The sequence below is a fragment of the Haematobia irritans genome, chromosome 5 (genome assembly GCF_050003625.1).
Source record: "Haematobia irritans isolate KBUSLIRL chromosome 5, ASM5000362v1, whole genome shotgun sequence".
Lineage (NCBI taxonomy): Eukaryota > Metazoa > Arthropoda > Insecta > Diptera > Muscidae > Haematobia > Haematobia irritans.
In genome coordinates, this window is record NC_134401.1 from 8,815,983 (window position 1) to 8,834,309 (window position 18,327).

The 18,327-nt window shown below is 31.9% G+C and overlaps 1 protein-coding gene across 3 annotated transcripts in view; it reads left to right on the forward strand.

Moving 5' to 3' along the window:
• Window positions 1-18,327, forward strand: part of LOC142241942 (uncharacterized) — a 78,526-nt gene that overhangs the window by 49,585 nt on the left and 10,614 nt on the right. For all 3 annotated transcript variants that reach the window (XM_075313823.1, XM_075313825.1, XM_075313824.1), the window contains exons 3-5: window positions 15,008-15,388; window positions 15,715-15,838; window positions 15,912-16,054. In XM_075313823.1, coding sequence (XP_075169938.1) covers window positions 15,008-15,388; window positions 15,715-15,838; window positions 15,912-16,054 — 648 coding nt within the window. The remainder of the gene's footprint in view (window positions 1-15,007; window positions 15,389-15,714; window positions 15,839-15,911; window positions 16,055-18,327) is intronic.

Consider the following 18,327-nt stretch of genomic DNA (forward strand, 5'->3'; position numbering starts at 1 on the left):
ATTTCTCTGGTGTTTCTGAAACCCTGGTATTTCACTCGTTAACATTGACTCTCTCTCAGTTAATTTATAATGAAATGTTTTACTAATTACACAAGGTGTGAGCTCTTCTACAAAAAATCACGTGCTTTGGGAAGAAAACTAATTATCAATTAAAAAAATAGAAACTTCTTCTCTTTTTTCTTACCCAACCTTATACCATAATACCTCTATTTCCAATCTTCTGTAATCCTATTATTTCTCCCATTAAGTCTTGACATTTATTAATGCCCATTTCCGAAATAATTTATCTTTGAGGTTTTAATTGCCAAACTAAAATCTGATGCCATTACAACGAATCCTTTTGTTTTAAGTGTTTAGGTGTTATGTAGGATATTAGGGATGATGGTTGCCATGAGAAACTCATTTAATAGACAGGGTGAGAATGCCAAAAAAAATTGACTTTTATTTTCTGGAAGCCTATTACTTAATCATTCAAGCGCCATCTATGAATCACACAAGCTGGTCTATCCTTTTTCGATAGCCCAGTGTGAAAGAGCTTTGAGCTTCAGATTTTGTTTGCTACTTTGTTCAAGAGAGTACCAGGCTTGGCCGTAAAAAGAACTTGGACGGTATCCTCTTAGCTCCGCTATTGCCCTTTAATGGTGTGGAAACGTCAGCAATATTAGTTATTTTTTAAATCCCTGATCATAGTTTGGGTAAAAATGTAGCCCCGCATTGGAAGCCAGATTATCAACAAGTGGCTCTATAATATAAGTTTAATCCAATCTCTGTGTTAGGAGCCAGATTCTGCAATGGTAACCAGATTCCCCGTTGGGCGCAAGATTTTATTCTGAACGCCAATATTTTATATTCCATCTTGGAAGCCACATTTTATTTTGGTTGAAAGGGTCCGGCTTGGGAGCCAGATTCTGCGTAGGATGGGAGCCAGATTCTGCGTAGGATTCTGTATTGGGCGCCAATATATGTAGATGGATTTCTTCTAACCTTTATACATAATTTTTAATAGATATTTGAAAGTAACCATTGTCTCTCTAAAAAGTTTGGCCCAGATTTTGAGTTGGGTTCGATATTCAACATTGAGTGGCAGATTCCGGCTTGGAAGCCAGATTCTATTTTCGTTGAAAGGATCCGGCTTAGAAGCCAGATTCCTCGTTTGGTGCCAGATTTCATGTTGGGCGCCAATATAAATGGCTCTTTTTACCATATTACATAATTATTAACCAGATTCCGTGGTGGGTGCCTGATTTTATATTGGGCGCCAATATATGGCTACATTGGGTGGCAGATTCCGCCTTGGAAGAAGGCTCTACAAGAAGTTTGGACCAGATTCTGCTATGGGTATCAGATTCCGCCATGATATCTAGATACAATTTTGGTTGAAAGGTCCGGCTTGGGAGCCAGAAACTACCAAACAAAGAATCTTATTTCGTACTATATAATAAAGGGTGATTCTTTTGAGGTTAGGATTTTCATGCATTAGTATTTGACAGATCACGTGGGATTTCAGACATGGTGTCAAAGAGAAAGATGCTCAGTATGCTTTGACATTTCATCATGAATAGCCGAACGATCTGCCACAACGTCGAATTTTCAGTGAATGGGCCCTAGAAAAGTTGGCAGAAAATCCGCTTTTTTATCGACAAATTTTGTTCAGCGATGAGGCTCATTTCTGGTTGAATGGCTACGTAAATAAGCAAAATTGCCGCATTTGGAGTGAAGAGCAACCAGAAGCCGTTCAAGAACTGCCCATGCATCCCGAAAAATGCACTGTTTGGTGTGGTTTGTACGCTGGTGGAATCATTGGACCGTATTTTTTCAAAGATGCTGTTGGACGCAACGTTACGGTGAATGGCGATCGCTATCGTTCGATGCTAACAAACTTTTTGTTGCCAAAAATGGAAGAACTGATCTTGGTTGACATGTGGTTTCAACAAGATGGCGCTACATGCCACACAGCTCGCGATTCTATGGCCATTTTGAGGGAAAACTTCGGAGAACAATTCATCTCAAGAAATGGACCGGTAAGTTGGCCACCAAGATCATGCGATTTGACGCCTTTAGACTATTTTTTGTGGGGCTACGTCAAGTCTAAAGTCTACAGAAATAAGCCAGCAACTATTCCAGCTTTGGAAGACAACATTTCCGAAGAAATTCGGGCTATTCCGGCCGAAATGCTCGAAAAAGTTGCCCAAAATTGGACTTTCCGAATGGACCACCTAAGACGCAGCCGCGGTCAACATTTAAATGAAATTATCTTCAAAAAGTAAATGTCATGGACCAATCTAACGTTTCAAATAAAGAACCGATGAGATTTTGCAAATTTTATGCGTTTTTTTTTTAAAAAAAGTTATCAAGCTCTTAACAAATCACCCTTTATATATTGTATAGAAAATGTTGTCAACATTTTATTTGTATAGATAGAAAATTTTGTCAAAATTTTATTTCTATAGAAAATTTTGTCAAAGTTTTATTCCTATAGAAAATTTTGTCAAAATTTATTTCTATAAAAAATATTGTCAAAATTTTATTTCTATAGAAAATTTTGTCAAAACTTTATTTCTATGGAAAATTTTATCAAAATTTTATTTCTATAGAAAATTTTGTCAAAATTTTATTTCTATAGAAACTGTTGTGAAAATTTTATTTCTATAGAAAATTTTGTAAAAATTTTATTTCTATAGAAAATTTTGTCAAAAATTTGTTTCTATAGAAAATTTTGTCAAAATTTTATTTCTATAGAAAATATTGTGAAAATTTTATTTGAATAGAAAATTTTGGCGAAATTTTATATATACCAATGCCAATCTACCAAACAGTAAAAAATCTAAAATTTTTGGTAGAATTCGACCAACTGGGGTTGCGAGCCAGAGCTAATGTATTATACGACAAATGTAAAGATTATAACAAATTTAAACATAATTACAAATAAGACCTTTATCCTTGTTTGCCCTATTTGGTATTATGGTATCCCGATAATTTCAATTCTTGTAAAAGTTCTAGTTCAAGTAGTGACGATTTGAGTAGGTACTATTTTTAATTAAGCAGAATTTATTTTCTTCGGGTATTTCAATAGATTCACTCAATACAATTTAATCCTTTCAATTTTATGGGTGCCTGTAAGTTTTTCATTAACAAGTTTTGCAAACATTTTGCACAATATTTAATTATTTCCTGGGAGTTTGAACTATTTGTTTTTTCAACAAGCTGAATAATAGATTTTTTCATGTTTTGTATTTGTTTCATGATTTTATTGTACAACACTTTGAATTGTCTTTGTCCAAATACATTTCTCGGAACTAGGGTGTTTTGCTTTCAATTTTTCCTCTATTGGCTAATTAAATTTTCTACTAAAGCAATTGAAAGCTTAACTCTCATTGGCTTTTTATTTAATTTACCACACTGATTTTATTTCCTGAGATCCCATTCCTTAGACAATCTGCTGCGTTTCCTATTGACCCCATCTATTCATCCTCTTAACGAGCTTGATGAAAGTTACTGTAACTTTGATAAAAGCCCAGCGTGGGAAGCAATTCCATTGGCTTGGCTAGTTTTGCAAAAGAATTTAATTATCTTGAAGCTTTCTAATTGGTTGAAACAATGACCAAGCAAAATGAGAAGAAGAGAATTAGTTATAGATAATGAAAAACAAGGACATTGCATGGCATTGTGTTTGTGTTTAATCACTACCCTCAAAATCTATGCTATTCTGGCATTTGTTTTCCATCAGCTAATTACAAAAAGTCTATCAGAAATCTTTGCCTATGTAGAAATATTCTTGCTGACTTTACTCCAATCCCAGTACTCACTCATTAACAGCCAAATGTATTTAAGAGTTTTAAGGAAAATTTTGGGAAGCCTTATTAATTACATGGCATTGTGAGTTAATTGTTAATGATTTTCCCTCTGACCTATAGAAAAACCATGGACGAAAATATTTTCCATTCTGTGTATTGTTTTCAGGATTGATGGTTCCGTAATGAGGTACATATTTTGGCTAATTAAAATCCATTGGTTTTCGTAAATAATTACGACTTGGATATTGTCCTTACCATTTGTTATGAGCTCCCAGGTATTACTTCCAACTTAGTATGTACGTCATGGTAATAAAATTCAAATTTCTTCCGTTTTTGCTTTGGCGACACTGGTTTGATATCGGTGACATAACATTTCAGTTAGTAACCTTTTAATTTTATTTAAAAAACAAAAATAGAATAAACTAAAGCAATCTATAGTTTTTATATTTTTGAATGTTCATTATTGCTTTAATTTAGCCCCGCGTTGGTCGCCATTTTTTATCTTTATATTATAGTAGTGGATATCTCTATCTTATATGAGTAAAAGGTCTTTGTTAGTCCACACCATAATTGGTGGCCCAATAAAAAGGAAGCCATCCAGAGGACGGATCATGGATTGACAATATTCTAATTGGACTGACATTGGAAATCCATCAATCTTACTGAGCGAAGCTTGAAATAGAAATGCTTTTCTGGAGATTACGAAAAATATCTAAAAAATAATAGTTGTATTGGTGGTTTAAATCGGAGTTCGAATATGTAAAGAAAGAAGAAGTTGGGATCCAGTTCGAAGTCCCTTGGCCTAGCCACATTGTGTTTAAAAAATCATTCATGATCCGTTTTAGTCCTAGATTTTTCGAGCGATATTAAATGTGTTTCTCACAAGTGATATCAAAATAAATATGCCACTATATCAGTAAGAAGGATAATTTATTTTTTTTCTGCTACCTCTTACGTTTGGAGCCAATTAAATTTCAAACTGGGGCAGCTGTGCAATTTTTTTTCTATTTTTTAAATTTTTTTCTGAAATATTTTAAATGTACTAGAATTATAACCATTATTTAGTTAGTTTTGCGTTGGGCGCCAGTTGTTTCTGATTCAATTTAATTTTACCGCATTTTTACCAACCCTTATTTAATTAAACTTAACTTAAACCCTTATTTAATTAAATCTAACGAATTTAAATAAAGTTAACAATTTGTATGTTTTTATGAACTTTTTTTATTTTAGTCATTATCTATACTTTCCCATGAGTGCTATTAAATAGATATGCGATGATACCTGTCGATGAGTAATCAAATATATTTTTTTTTATTATATTTTACTTTTTTTATTTAATAATTTATTTTGATACGCTATACGTTGGGCGCAATTAAATTTCAAATGTTTTAGTATTTCGAAATTTTTCTGAAATTCAAAAAAAAAAAACTAATTGACATAAAATAAATGTCAATAATTTTTTGTTACCTGTTGGGTGCCAGTTATTTTAGATTAACTTTAATTTAGATTAACTTTAACATAAATTTGATTACATTAAAAAAAATTTAAAATGGTCCACAGTCAACACGATTTTTATACCGAACTAAATAAATCAAACCAATCAAGTTAAGTTTTAGTCTGTTATATGATGTTTCTTTGGACCTTGTATTACTCATTAAAATTTTAGCATGGTTTAACGATGTAGATGACTTAAATTTTTAATTTCAATTAAAATCTTAATTTGCAAAAAATTATATTTTGCTTTTTGTATTATTATTAAATCGATATTTTATTTTCAGTGTTTCACTACAATAAAATAAACTTTGTCCGTTTCGAGACAAAAAAAAAAACCAAATATAAAAGATTCCATAAACTAATTAAAAACGTGCAATTTATTTTTAATATACAACTACCCTAAATGCTGTCATCCCAGTACTTACTCATTAGCATGGGAGTATTTTTTTTTTTTTTGGAAAATTGTTAGATTGGAAGAACCTCCCTTTTTTAATTACTCAACATTCTAAGTGGCCTTCTCTTATTGGGCAACACACAACCAAAAGCATTGAGAAAGAGATTTTACCACATGGCCTAGACTAAATTCCCAAAAGCATGGTAACAGGAATTTGCCACATGGCCTTGTTACGAAAAGTGTTTCGTTTAATTTTGCTTCCTTTTTTTTGCTGCTACAAGACTCGTAATGAGCTTATTTCCCCCTTTATTTTTAATTAGCAAAAAATACTTGTTGACGGCATTACAACGATGGGGGAGCGGCTGGATGCACAATTAATGTTATCTATTTGTGGTCTAGCTCCATATTCTGAACTCCCATTACTCGCTCATTAAGGGATGGAATTTGTGGAATTCTAAATGCCTCATTCTACTCTATGGAATTTTTCTTTTCACCAACGATTGGGATTGGGACATTAGCCATCGTTAAGCAAACGCATCAGATTTCCCTGATGAATTGTAAACAGGAAGATAAGATAAGAGCATGATGTTTTAGGGAAATACTTTTGAATTCGTTAGGATAATGTTAAGGGAGAAAATTGTGAACATTTAAGAAGCATGAAGAAAAGTTACCGTATTAGCTGCAATTGTATATTTTTTGGAAAAAGTATATAACTTAGGGAAATGCATCAACCCCAGGACTAGGACAGGACTTGTCCCGGGTGTGTATGGAGCACTGCCAGTTCTGGTCGAAACCTATGGAAGGGACCTATTACCGGACATGACTTGGATTCATTTCAAAAGACACGTCCTGGGACAGTTTGGTACGACCATCCCATAGACAGGTTCCCAGCAACCAGTCTTTGACAATCTCTTAAGAGGATGTTTCATTTTGAGCATCTAAATAGGATCAGGAATAACAAGTTTTTGGAATATGCTGAACAATATTCGGTTCAATATTAACGTCAGGATTCATTAATAAAACGAATATTTTTTGCTAAGTGTATGTATGCTATGTTTAGATAACTATATAGGGTATTATACCTTAAAGGGTTCATAAAGTTAGTTGAGGAGTATTTTGTTTGTCTAAATAGTATATCGAAATTGATTTTTGATTTAGGCCCGCGTTGGGCGCCAGATTTTGCAATGCATTTTGGTTTTGTAATTTCCTCAAATGTCTTCTACTTTTCAAGTTTGTACGAATTGCAGTAAATGTTGAAGAGTATGATGAACTAATTACAAAAATATTTTTCTATTCAAACATGAGTTTAAACGATATACGAGGGCGGCTCGGAAACTTCTTAGCCTATCAATGAAAGAGAATGGTTAGTTTTTCAAAAATATTTTTATTTTTCAATATAATCTCCTGAAACTTCAATACACTTAGTCCAATGCTTTTCTAGCAATTCTATCCCTTGATTAAAATAGTTTTCCTCAAGGTCAAGGTTTACAACTGTAATTGCATCTTCATTTGAGGTAAAACGCTTGCCATCAAGTGAAATTTTAATTGCAAATTCTTCAATCTGGGAAATTGCAAATCTTAAAAAAATCTAAATTTTTATATCAAAAACTTCTTTTGCTCATATCTCCTAAACGATGAGTCCTAGAGCAAAGAGGAGCTTATAGCAAATTTTGAAAAAAAAAAAATATGAAAAACGTGTACTAGACACGGTTTCCCCAGTTGGTAGAATCCTACCAAAAATGGTAGAATTTTTTTACTAAATTTTAAATTTTGTAAAATATTCCAATCCAATTAAGAGGTACGTCAATTTTTATAATAAACTTTTGGCACAAAAAAAGACATTTCTATAGAAATAAAAATTCTGCAAAAGAAAACTTTCTATAGAAATAAAATCTTGACAATATTTTCTATATACAACATTTACTATAGAAATAAAATGTTGGCACAATTTTCTATAGTAACTCATGTTCAATATCTAACTTGAAAATGTTATAAACCCGGCTTTATAGATTTAGTTCTTGTCAAATAAAATAAATCAATAAATAATTTTTTGACAAAAATTTCTATGGAAATAAAATTTTGACATATTTTTTCTATGGAAATAAAATTTTGACAAAATTGTCTATGGAAATAAAATTTTGAGAAATGTTTCTATGGAAATCTAATTTGGACAAATTTTTCTATGGAAAAAAAAATTTTGACAAAATTTTCTATGGAAATAAAATTTTGACAACATTTTCTAGAGAAATAAAATTTTGACAAAATTTTCTATGGAAATCAAATTTTGACAAATTTTTCTATGGAAATAAAATTTTGACAAAATTTTCTATAGCAATAAAATTTTGATAATATTTTATATAGAAATAAAATTTTGACAAAAATTTCTATAGAAATAACATTTTGATTAAAAATTTTTTCCAAAAAAGAATTAAATTTGGTATATTTTTGGTAAAATTTTGGTAGATTATTTTTGGCACGAGCGACAATCGTGGTTCTAGAGCGAAAAGGAGCTTAATTCGTGAACAACTTTAGGTTAGGTTATGTGGCAGCCCGATGTATCAGGCTCACTTAGACTATTCATTCCATTGTGATACCACAGTGGTGAACTTCTCTCTTATCACTGAGTGCTGCCCGATTCCATGTTAAGCTCAATGACAAGGGACCTCCTTTTTATAGCCGAGTCCGAACAGCGTTCCACATTCCAGTGAAACTACTTAGAGAAGCTTTGAAACCCTCAGAAATGTCACCAGCATTACTGAGATGGGATAATCCACCGCTGAAAAACTTTTTGGTGTTCGGTCGTAGCAGGAATCGAACCCACGACCTTGTGTATTCAAGGCGGGCATGCCAACCATTGCACCACGGTGAGCAACCCTAGAAAATCTAAAATTCCATCTAAATCTTGAAATAATCAAAATTTTTTTATGAAAAACTTGTTTTGCTCATATCTCCTAAACTATGGGTCCTAGAGCGAAAATGAGCTCAATTTTTCTGCAATTAAATCTTAATTAAATAGCTAAAATTTTTTTAAGAAAATTTAATTAACATAATTCAATAATATAAAGTAATTAAAAATTTTTTTATTCTCTTTTATACCTTATAATTTTTTATGTGCTTTCAATAGCCTTTGTTTTTATTTCATTTCATTATTGTTTTGATTTGAGCTTAAAATCAGCCCATGGTGGCTAAACTACAAGAGTAGCTTAACCAACTGAGGAAACGTATGTTTGTCAAATTGATTTTTTTTAATCATTTTTTCTATATTTATCGTAATATTTTTGTTTAATTTTACTCAAAAAAATTTCCATTCTATGACAATTTTATTTTAATTTTTTTTTGTTCACTAAAGACCCTTGGATCCATCCTCTTTGTCGAGAAGCTATTGTTTTTTTTCTTTTTTTTATTGTTTGTCATAAAAATTTCCCTTATTCTTTTGTTACTTTTCAATTTAATTCTTTAGAACATATATGACGATTGTGTTTTTGTTTATTTGCCTTTTATTTTATTTTTCAATTATTACTCGCACACAAAATGTGGTGTCATTCATTATTGACAATATTGCGAAACATTTAGCACGTGTGTGAAGATTCGATTGATAGATTTATAATTCTCATCAAGCAATATGGAATAAAATATACTATACATGGCTAAAAATAAAATATATATAAGGCATATATTTCTATATAATAATAACCAAATGCCTACAATGGCAAGCGCCACCAGATTTTATTTAAAAATTGCGTAAGCTAAACGTATTGCCTTTTTCTAGCCTCCACCATAGGGTGGGGTATAGAAAATGTGCATATCGTTTGATATATATATGGAAACATATATCCAGAAAATATTTTCTTGATTTTTTTTAAATTAGAGATTATTCATAAAACAATCCCGATATAAGCACAAAATAAATCGATCTTATTCATTTCTGTAAATTGAATTATTTCAATAACGAAAATCTTAGAATTGATTAGAACTACAAAAATAAATGATTAAAATTTTTTTGGCTCTTTCAATTAATTTTTTTTTTATAGATTAAATTAAAAATTCAATTGATTTTAATCGAAAAACTCAATTAATTTTTTAATTGGGATACTGAATTATTTTATTTATTGGACATAACTCCCTTCGTCGATGCCGATGCCGTTTTTGTTTTTTTTTTTTCACAATTCATAACATCCATATTTGTTTGCTTACGATTTTCTCCCGCTGACTTCATATGTTTGTGATTTTATTTCTACATTGTATGTCGAAAAAATCAACGCACGTGTTGATTAGTTTCAATTTTCAAACACATGGGCTCCTCGTGTGAAATGAACTTTATGATCACTCAGAGATATTCACAACAGATAAGATGCATACAGACCATTGCCCTCTAAATGTATTCTTTTATAAACATAAGGGTGGATCGAGATAAAAATTATGTTATAACAAAAAGAAAATTAGAAATGTAGTATAGATTTCACATTCAAGTTAATAATACACAGAAAATAAAATAGAAAATGTCATTAAATCCCAGCAAAAAAGGCGTCGCCAAAAAAGTAATGAAAATGTTCTTTTTGGATCCGGAAGTGGTGCAAAATTGACGCAGAAGCGATGAATTTAACAAGGGCTTGTCATAGGACGGAAGTCCTCCATTTCAACAGCCGTTGCACTGAATTTGCATCACTTCTTTAGGTGTGATCCGAATTCAATGTTTTGGATGTAAATTAAAAAAATCTGTGATATTTTGTCAAATAAATAATTTTTATAAATTTTTTATAATTTTTAATGGATTGTAACGCTTGTTTGAAACGTTTGACCTCAAATATTTTCAAAAATTCGCAATTTTTTTTAGATTGGATTTAGCATTTTTTCGACAAAATTTAAATGATTTGTACCATTTTATGTATTCTTACTCTGTTTTTAACCAATTTTAAACAAAAAAAGTTAAAATTACCCACTAAAAATATGAAAAAAGCAAGTTATAAAAAATTTAATTAAATGAACTTCCTGGGTACTTAAAATAAAGAACATCATTGGGAGTGCTTTTAAAGTTGTGCCTTTGGAAGAACTTCCAAATTTTTTTGCTGGGATATTATATTTGTTTAGGGATACGGACACTGAGAAGATAAAGAAGAACGAATAAAGAAAAGAAATTTTAATCTAATCATTGATATCTGGCAAACATGAAAAATATTTTTGCTTTCAAGCAATTCCCAAGAATTTCCAAGAATTTCGAAATAGTATTGCCAAGAATTTCTAAATAGTTTTTCAAATGCTTAATGTGGTAAAATTAAGCTTCAAGTTAATTTAAGTTTTTTTTGTATAGAGGTTGATCTTTAAATCGACAGTAATTTTTTTTATTTAAAAAATTTGATTATACTTTTTTTACAGTTTCAAAAATTTTTTTATCATTTTTCTTTTTTTTGTTGGTATATATATTCTTCATTATTAGTTAATGACCATTATTGTGGATTAGTATTTGAAAATCACCACAATAACTTTTCTCTTTTCCTCACCGACAATCCACCCTTATACATGTACATTTATAATTTTCAAAATATGTTAAAAATGTCTCTACGCCACAAGAGCAGGCCTCCATTCATATACATTTGTATGTTGGTCTGGTGAGTTTAAGGTTACACATCGTGAATGACCTTTGGTATAGAAATAGCCCAACATTTATGTTGAGCATTAATTTTTTTTAAATAAATAAAATAGAAAACAGAAAATAATGCATCTTAATTTTCTGAAAGCCTAATACTTGGGCTCCAAACATAAATTTATGCTGAGCTGATATTCAAGCCAAGCTTATGTTTTGAATTTGAGTTTAATGAAGACCATCGCGTTTGGCACCAACCAACCAACGAAGGCTTGCACATATAAAATTCATTCAAAACCACCCATTATGTTAGTATATTGGATCATATTTATTTTGAGTTGTTTTTTTTGGTATGTGTCTGATATTCGTTTCTGTCTGTCTTCATGTTGTTCGTCTTTTGTTTTAGGGTTTTTATTTACCCCTCCAGTTTTTGAAGTCAATTCGTTGTCCGGGTAATCATTCGAAAATTAACCGCGATAATTTTTCAAGGTCCTTTTTGTTGGGTGTTGAAAAATTTAACGTTGTTAGTTGTGTGTGTATTTAAATATTAAATAAAAATACTTCCGTCCCATCGCTGTTTTTACTGCATACTAGTTGCTAGTTGACCCTGTGGTTGAATTTAGTTAAAAAATATATATTTTTTAATATTTTTTTTGTTAAATTCCCAACTACTTACTTATGGTGGCCTGTTCGCGAATAGATCAAATCCTAGAGTTAAATTAGAATTTTTTTAGATTCCTTAAGAAGAAAATTCTTGGAATATAAGAACTAGAGTAGATTCATTCAGAAAATATGAAAGAATAAAGAATATATTTGCTTCGTTTTGTTTTGTTATTGTTGGTTTATTCTTCAATCATTTTGTTGTTTTTGATTTCAGCTTAAAACCATGCATTGACTAAACTACAAGTGTTGCTTAATCAATATGCTAAATGCTAAAATACTGAGTGTTAAATAAAAATTATGAGAACAAATAATGGCTTTTATCTGGGTATAAACAAAAAATTTCTAAACTTCTCTATTACTTCTTCTCAAATACAGCTTTTGTCGATAGCCCAGTAACAAATATTTAAGTCTTCTGAAACAGGGACGTAGCCAAGTGGAGGCCTGGTACTTAAGGCCCCCACTACAGAATGTAAATGCTAGTTTTGAACGAATATCAGTTTTTGTATCATCCTCCAAAAATTGGCGATTTTAGTCCGTAAAATAAGGATGAGACTTTCTTTAAGAAGACCAAAGTTGATTAATCAACTTTTGACGCTGGTCTTCAACATATTTTAATAGCAAACGCCAGGAAGAATGAACATGTTCGCCTTTTTTAGCTAATCGAATTAAAGGGTGATACGGTCAAAATTTGGTCAAGGGAAAACGCGTGTAAATCGGTGAAATCGTTTATTTAAAAAATCAAATTAAATTTCTTTTTCAAGTTCAATTAGTATAAAATTCAGAAAAAATATTCAGTTAGGCTTTCGCTTTTCCAAATCCGAATTGCCGGGCCTCACGCTTGACACCTGCCATCAGATTTTGTACAGCCACCTTCTTCGCAGAAAGCCAGTTTGCCTTGAACTGCTGCTCGTCCTTAGCTGTTTTTTGGGTCTTCGTTGGGTTCCGCTTGACAATAGCCCAGTATTGGGCTATTGGGCGGAGCTCTGGCGTGTTGGGAGGGTTCTTGTCCTTGGGAACCACCTGCACGTTGTTGGCGGCGTACCACTCCATGGCCTTTTTACGGTAATGGCAAGATGCCAAATCCGGCCAAAACAGTGCGGAACAACCGTGTTTCTTCCTTTCTGTCCCGGAAGCTGCTTGTAGTCGGCTTTGGCGTAGGTTTCGTCGTCCATTACCACACAGTCAAACTTCGTCAGCATCGTCGTGTACAGCCTCCGGGATCGCGCTTTGGCTGTCGTATTTTGTTTATCATCGCGATTTGGAGTCACTACCTTCTTGTAAGTCGATAGTCCGGCTCGTTTTTTGGCTCGATGCACTGTTGTAGACGATACACCCAGCTTATTTGCGGCATCTCGGAGAGAGAGGTTAGGGTTTCGCTTGAAACTACCGGCAACTCTCTTTGTCGTCTCAGCGGCTTCCGGTTTTCGATTTCCCCCCCGATCCAGACTTCCTGGCTGTCGACAAACGTTCCCCAAACACTTTAATTACATTTGTAACGGTTGATTTGGCAACTTTTAGCGATTTTGCCAGCTTTGCGTGCGAGTAGCTCGGATTTTCGCGATGCGCGAGCAAAATTTTGATACGCTTCTTCTTGCTTGGACGGCATTTTGACAACTGAAGAGTGAATTCCAAAATCAAAATAGGTGCAACATTCTACGCACACACACACATCTTCAAAATGAGGGGTGTTCAGGTTTTTTAAATGCAATATTGAAAGAAATACGTCAAGTTTATATTGACCAAATTTTGACCGTATCACCCTTTACCATGGTCCTCAGACTCTACAAATCCGAAATATTCATTTATAGACTTTTGATGATAGTCATGACTACACAGAAAAAAAATCTGTTGTATAACTGAAGCTAAAATGAACTACTACCCAGCAAAAAATTTTGGAAGTTCTTCCAAAGGCACAACTTTAAAAGCACTTCCAAAAATGTCCATCCAGAGATGTTCTTTATTTTAACTACTCAGGAAGTTCTTTTAATTCAATTTTTTATAACTCGCTTTTTTCATACTTTTAAAGGGCAATTTTAACATTTTTTTGTTTTAAATATGTTAAAAACAGGGTAAGGATTAATAAAATGGTATAAATTATTTAAATTTTGTCCAAAAAATTTCTAAATTCATTTTGCGAAATTGCGAAATTTTGAAAATATTTGAGGTCAAGGGTTTCAGACAACTGTTAGATTGCATTAAAAATCATAAAAAAATTATAAAAATTAATTATTTGTCAAAATACCACAAAATTTATTAATTCACATCCAAAACACTGAATTCGGATCACACCTAAAGAAGTGATGCAAATTCAGTGCTATGGCTGTTGAAATGAAGGACTTCCGTCCTATGACAAGCCCATGTTAAATGCATCGCTTCTGCGTCAATTTTTCACCACTTCCGGATCCAAAAAGAACATTTTCATTACTTTTTTGGCGACGCTTTTTTTGCTGGGTATTTATTGCAAAAATTTTATTATGTTTTAGTTTATTTTTAAAATTTTGTAATAAATTTTCCCCAGCCCAACAATTTTTTCTTTATTCCAAGTATATCTCAAAAATTTTATGAACTAAATGGCAGTAACATTTCAATACAAATTAGTTCAATTCTAACTAAACCAGAAGAAGTTTTTCGTACACTTCTCAAAAATAGTAAGAATGAACTACAATGTGGTTAAAATGGAAATGATCTGGCGCTTAAGATTTTTTATTTATTTTTAGTTAATTTTTTTTTCTTTTCAAGAAAAGATGCTTTTCAAGAAAGATGCTTTTCGTAAATGATAATTAAAAATCCAAAAATGTCGGAAAATTTTCGTTAATTTAATGAATCTCAAAATTTGGAATACAATTTAGTTCAATTTTCGGGTGAGATAGTTCATTTTTCCCATAGTGTAGTTTACTTTTTGTCTGTGTAATTGATAGACCATCAATTCAAAAAGAAAAAATAAATCGAGACAACAACCTAATTCAGTAAAAAAAAATAAATTTAAGTTTTTAAAAAGAAAAAATTTTCCAAAATATACCAAAGATTTTTTATCTTTATAAATCATACTAAAAATTCTTTTGTTTTTTTTTCTATTTACAGAACCTTTAGCAATGGCGCTACTGATATACAGCCTGAACGTCGTGCACGTCTTAATACGGCACCGGGTATGCGTCCCGGTAATACAACATCAACGTCCATGACATTTGGTGGCATCGCCAAAAGACCATATAATATTATTGGTTCCACGATTTCTCACATTACCGATGATAGCAGCACGGAAAGTTTAGCACCCGGCTCATTTGGCAATCGTGGTAGTATACCGAAATCGGTGCAAATCAATGATGCTAGAGATTTGCGTTTAATGGGTCCGCAGGCCCTCAAACAACATCAATACAAAGATGAGAGAGTAGTTTTAGTATCGCGTAAAGTGCCGTTTTTCATATTTTCGGCATTGCCCTATTATAAGGGTAAAAATGGAAGGTTAGTTATATACAGAAAAAAAAACAATTCACGAAATTTTTTTCAAATAAAAAAGTCTTAATAGAGTTTTAAGAAAATATTCAATTAAAAATTTAATTGATTCAACACATTTTTTTTTAATTGAAACAAAAATTAATTGGATCAATTAATTTTTTTAATTGACTTTCAATTAATTTTTTAATTGACTTTCAATTAATTGTTTAATTTCTGTGACAACACTTTAATTAAAAAATTAAATGGATCAATTAAATTCGTTATTGAATCAGAATTGCTTAACATTGCTTGTCAACATTTTGCTTAATGTTTTTTTTTTTGCCTTTTTACAGAGCTGAATTACGCAAAGAAGGTCGTCGACGCAATACCTCGGCTTCTCGACCCTTATCGGCCATCAATGATGCTCCCTTTGATCCTTTCGATTTATTGGGCATAGAGAGAGGTGAAAGTGGTCAGGTATGGTTATTTTCCAATAATAATTATTTCCATTTTTTTTTGTAATAATTATTATTTTAAATTTATTTTTTAGGATATTTCCTATGGCCATTTATTAATACCCTCTCGCCAATTTGCTAAGGATGGAAAAAAACATGGTACCACTTGTAGTTCTATAGCTGATGGACAAATGGAAATCACTGGCACTGCAGCTTTAAAAAATCATGGAATAGCTAGGTAACTAGAATTTTTTTTTTATTAAGACCAAGAGAAATGAGAATGAAAAGTTGTGGATTTATATTCAACAATAAGAATAAATTGGGGCATCCCCAAAAATTTTAAACAAAGAAAAATTTATATGCAGAGAAAAATTCAAAAGCCAGAGAATAGATTTGAATGCATGAATGAAAGGCTAATGACGTTAATGATTTACTCATATCTTGTACATAACTCAAAACTATTGGCCTCAAAGCTGTATTCTATTAGGGTGTCCCGAGTATTATTAATGTTCCCAAAAAGGGAATAAAACAATTTCCGGAAATATATAAGGCATACGCGAAGCCCTATAGCATTATGATATTGTTCTTATCAACCCTTGATTTTGATTATCTCCTCAAATTTACTAATGCTCATATAACAGATTTCATTTACACTTTATGATGAATCAGGCTATCATATAAAAATAATTATCAACTCAAAATTGCAATGAAAACGTTAAAATCCCTATGGACGTTAAAAATGTTATCATGGACGAGGCCTCTTTGGTTATTTTCTTTTTTTTTCAATCCGATGGTGTCATTTTAATTCCGTCCGTCTATAGAAGTATTTTTTTTAATTTCTTACAAATTCTCTTGTTTGTTTTTTTTTTTTCATTATTATTTGTTGATTTATTTACTTCAATTCAATAGAATTTTTTGCTTATTAATGGGATTATTTTTAAAATTTACCAGATACTAGCATTTCGTTAATTTTTTTGTGGAATACATTTTCCAGTTTTATTTTTCCTTTACATAACTCAAACAAAAATACTTTGGTTTCAATTTTGCTTACGATATTTTTAGAATCAAATTAAATAAGGAATTCTTTGGCTCGTGGCCAAAACAAGTGGTCGGCTGTAAGGAATTTTTTGTTGGGTAAATTATAAAAGAAATTAAAAAAAAAAAAAAAACAAAATGAAAACTGTTGAGTTGGTTGTATTTTTAATGGAGATTTTCAATTAGAATTGAAAGCTGAAGTTATTAATGCAATTAGGTAGGAAAGCATATTGAAATATAAGAAACTCGAGTTTACCATTCCAGTTTCGGATGAATTAGGGATTGTAAACGGAATCAAACTTTTCGAATATTCGACTTTCTTATTACAATCCACAGTTTCAGGTGAACTAGGGATTGTAATCAGAATCAAAAGGAAGACTTTTAGACATGTTTACTTCTTTAAAATTTGGAAAAGTTGAATTTTTCGACGTTTTTTGTGAACAGAATTAAACTTTTCGAATATTCAACTATCTTATTACAATCCCCAGTTTCAGATTACCTATAGACTGTAATCAGAAAAAAGAGAAGACTTTTTTTCTTCAAATAGTCTACATTTCGATTTTTTTTGTTTTGACCAAAATTCGATAAGTCGATTTCCAGCTTTCATAGCCCTAAGACAAACACAAAACAAAAATCGTTTGTATTTACTCTCAAACTTTGTCTGGTTCAATGAGGTCCCTTCTGACCCATCTGTTTATATATGTTGAACCTTATTGAGTACCGCGGAACCCTTATTGACTCAACGGGGTCCCTACAGACCCATTTCGAATACCTAGCTTGGAAGTCCCTGCTGACTCGCTGTGGTCCTTACTGACCTATAGGGTCCCTTCTGGCCCATTTTTATTTTATTATATTTAATTGGCTTAAAAAAAGTTATATTTTGTAATGTTCCGGTGCTATTAGCCGTGTAAATAAACACTTGGGATGGACTCGAATCGTTTTTTCATGATAGCCAAAATTGGCAATACTACCAAATACATAGCAAAGTCAACTTGGCGATCCAGCCTGGTTTGACCGCCGTTTGTTTTGTAACCATGATCGTTTTATCTTGATATTTTCGTAAGTGATCCACTTTTTTTTTGGACAAGTCACTAATCGCATCACAAAGGGGCGATTTTGTTGGGATTCTGCAGCGATTCGCAGAAGGAAAATAGGTCCATGATCATATGGTACATCGAGCTTTTTTCCCATATCGAGACTTTTGCAAATTGTGGTTTCAAACTCTTTTTGAGAGCCACTGTGGTGGCAATGGTCTGCATGCCCGCCTTACATACAAAAGGTTCTGGGTTCAATCCCAGTTTCGACCGAATACCAAAAAAATTTTAAGCGGTGGAAAAATAGTTCTAGCTAGTCGAACGAAAATGGGATTTTTATTAAAGTCAACAACCTGTTGAACCGGTCCACTGGTTTTGATCACCCTCTGGACCATGAAATGATGGTTACACTCGATAATGCCCTTGTTTGATAGACATTTTC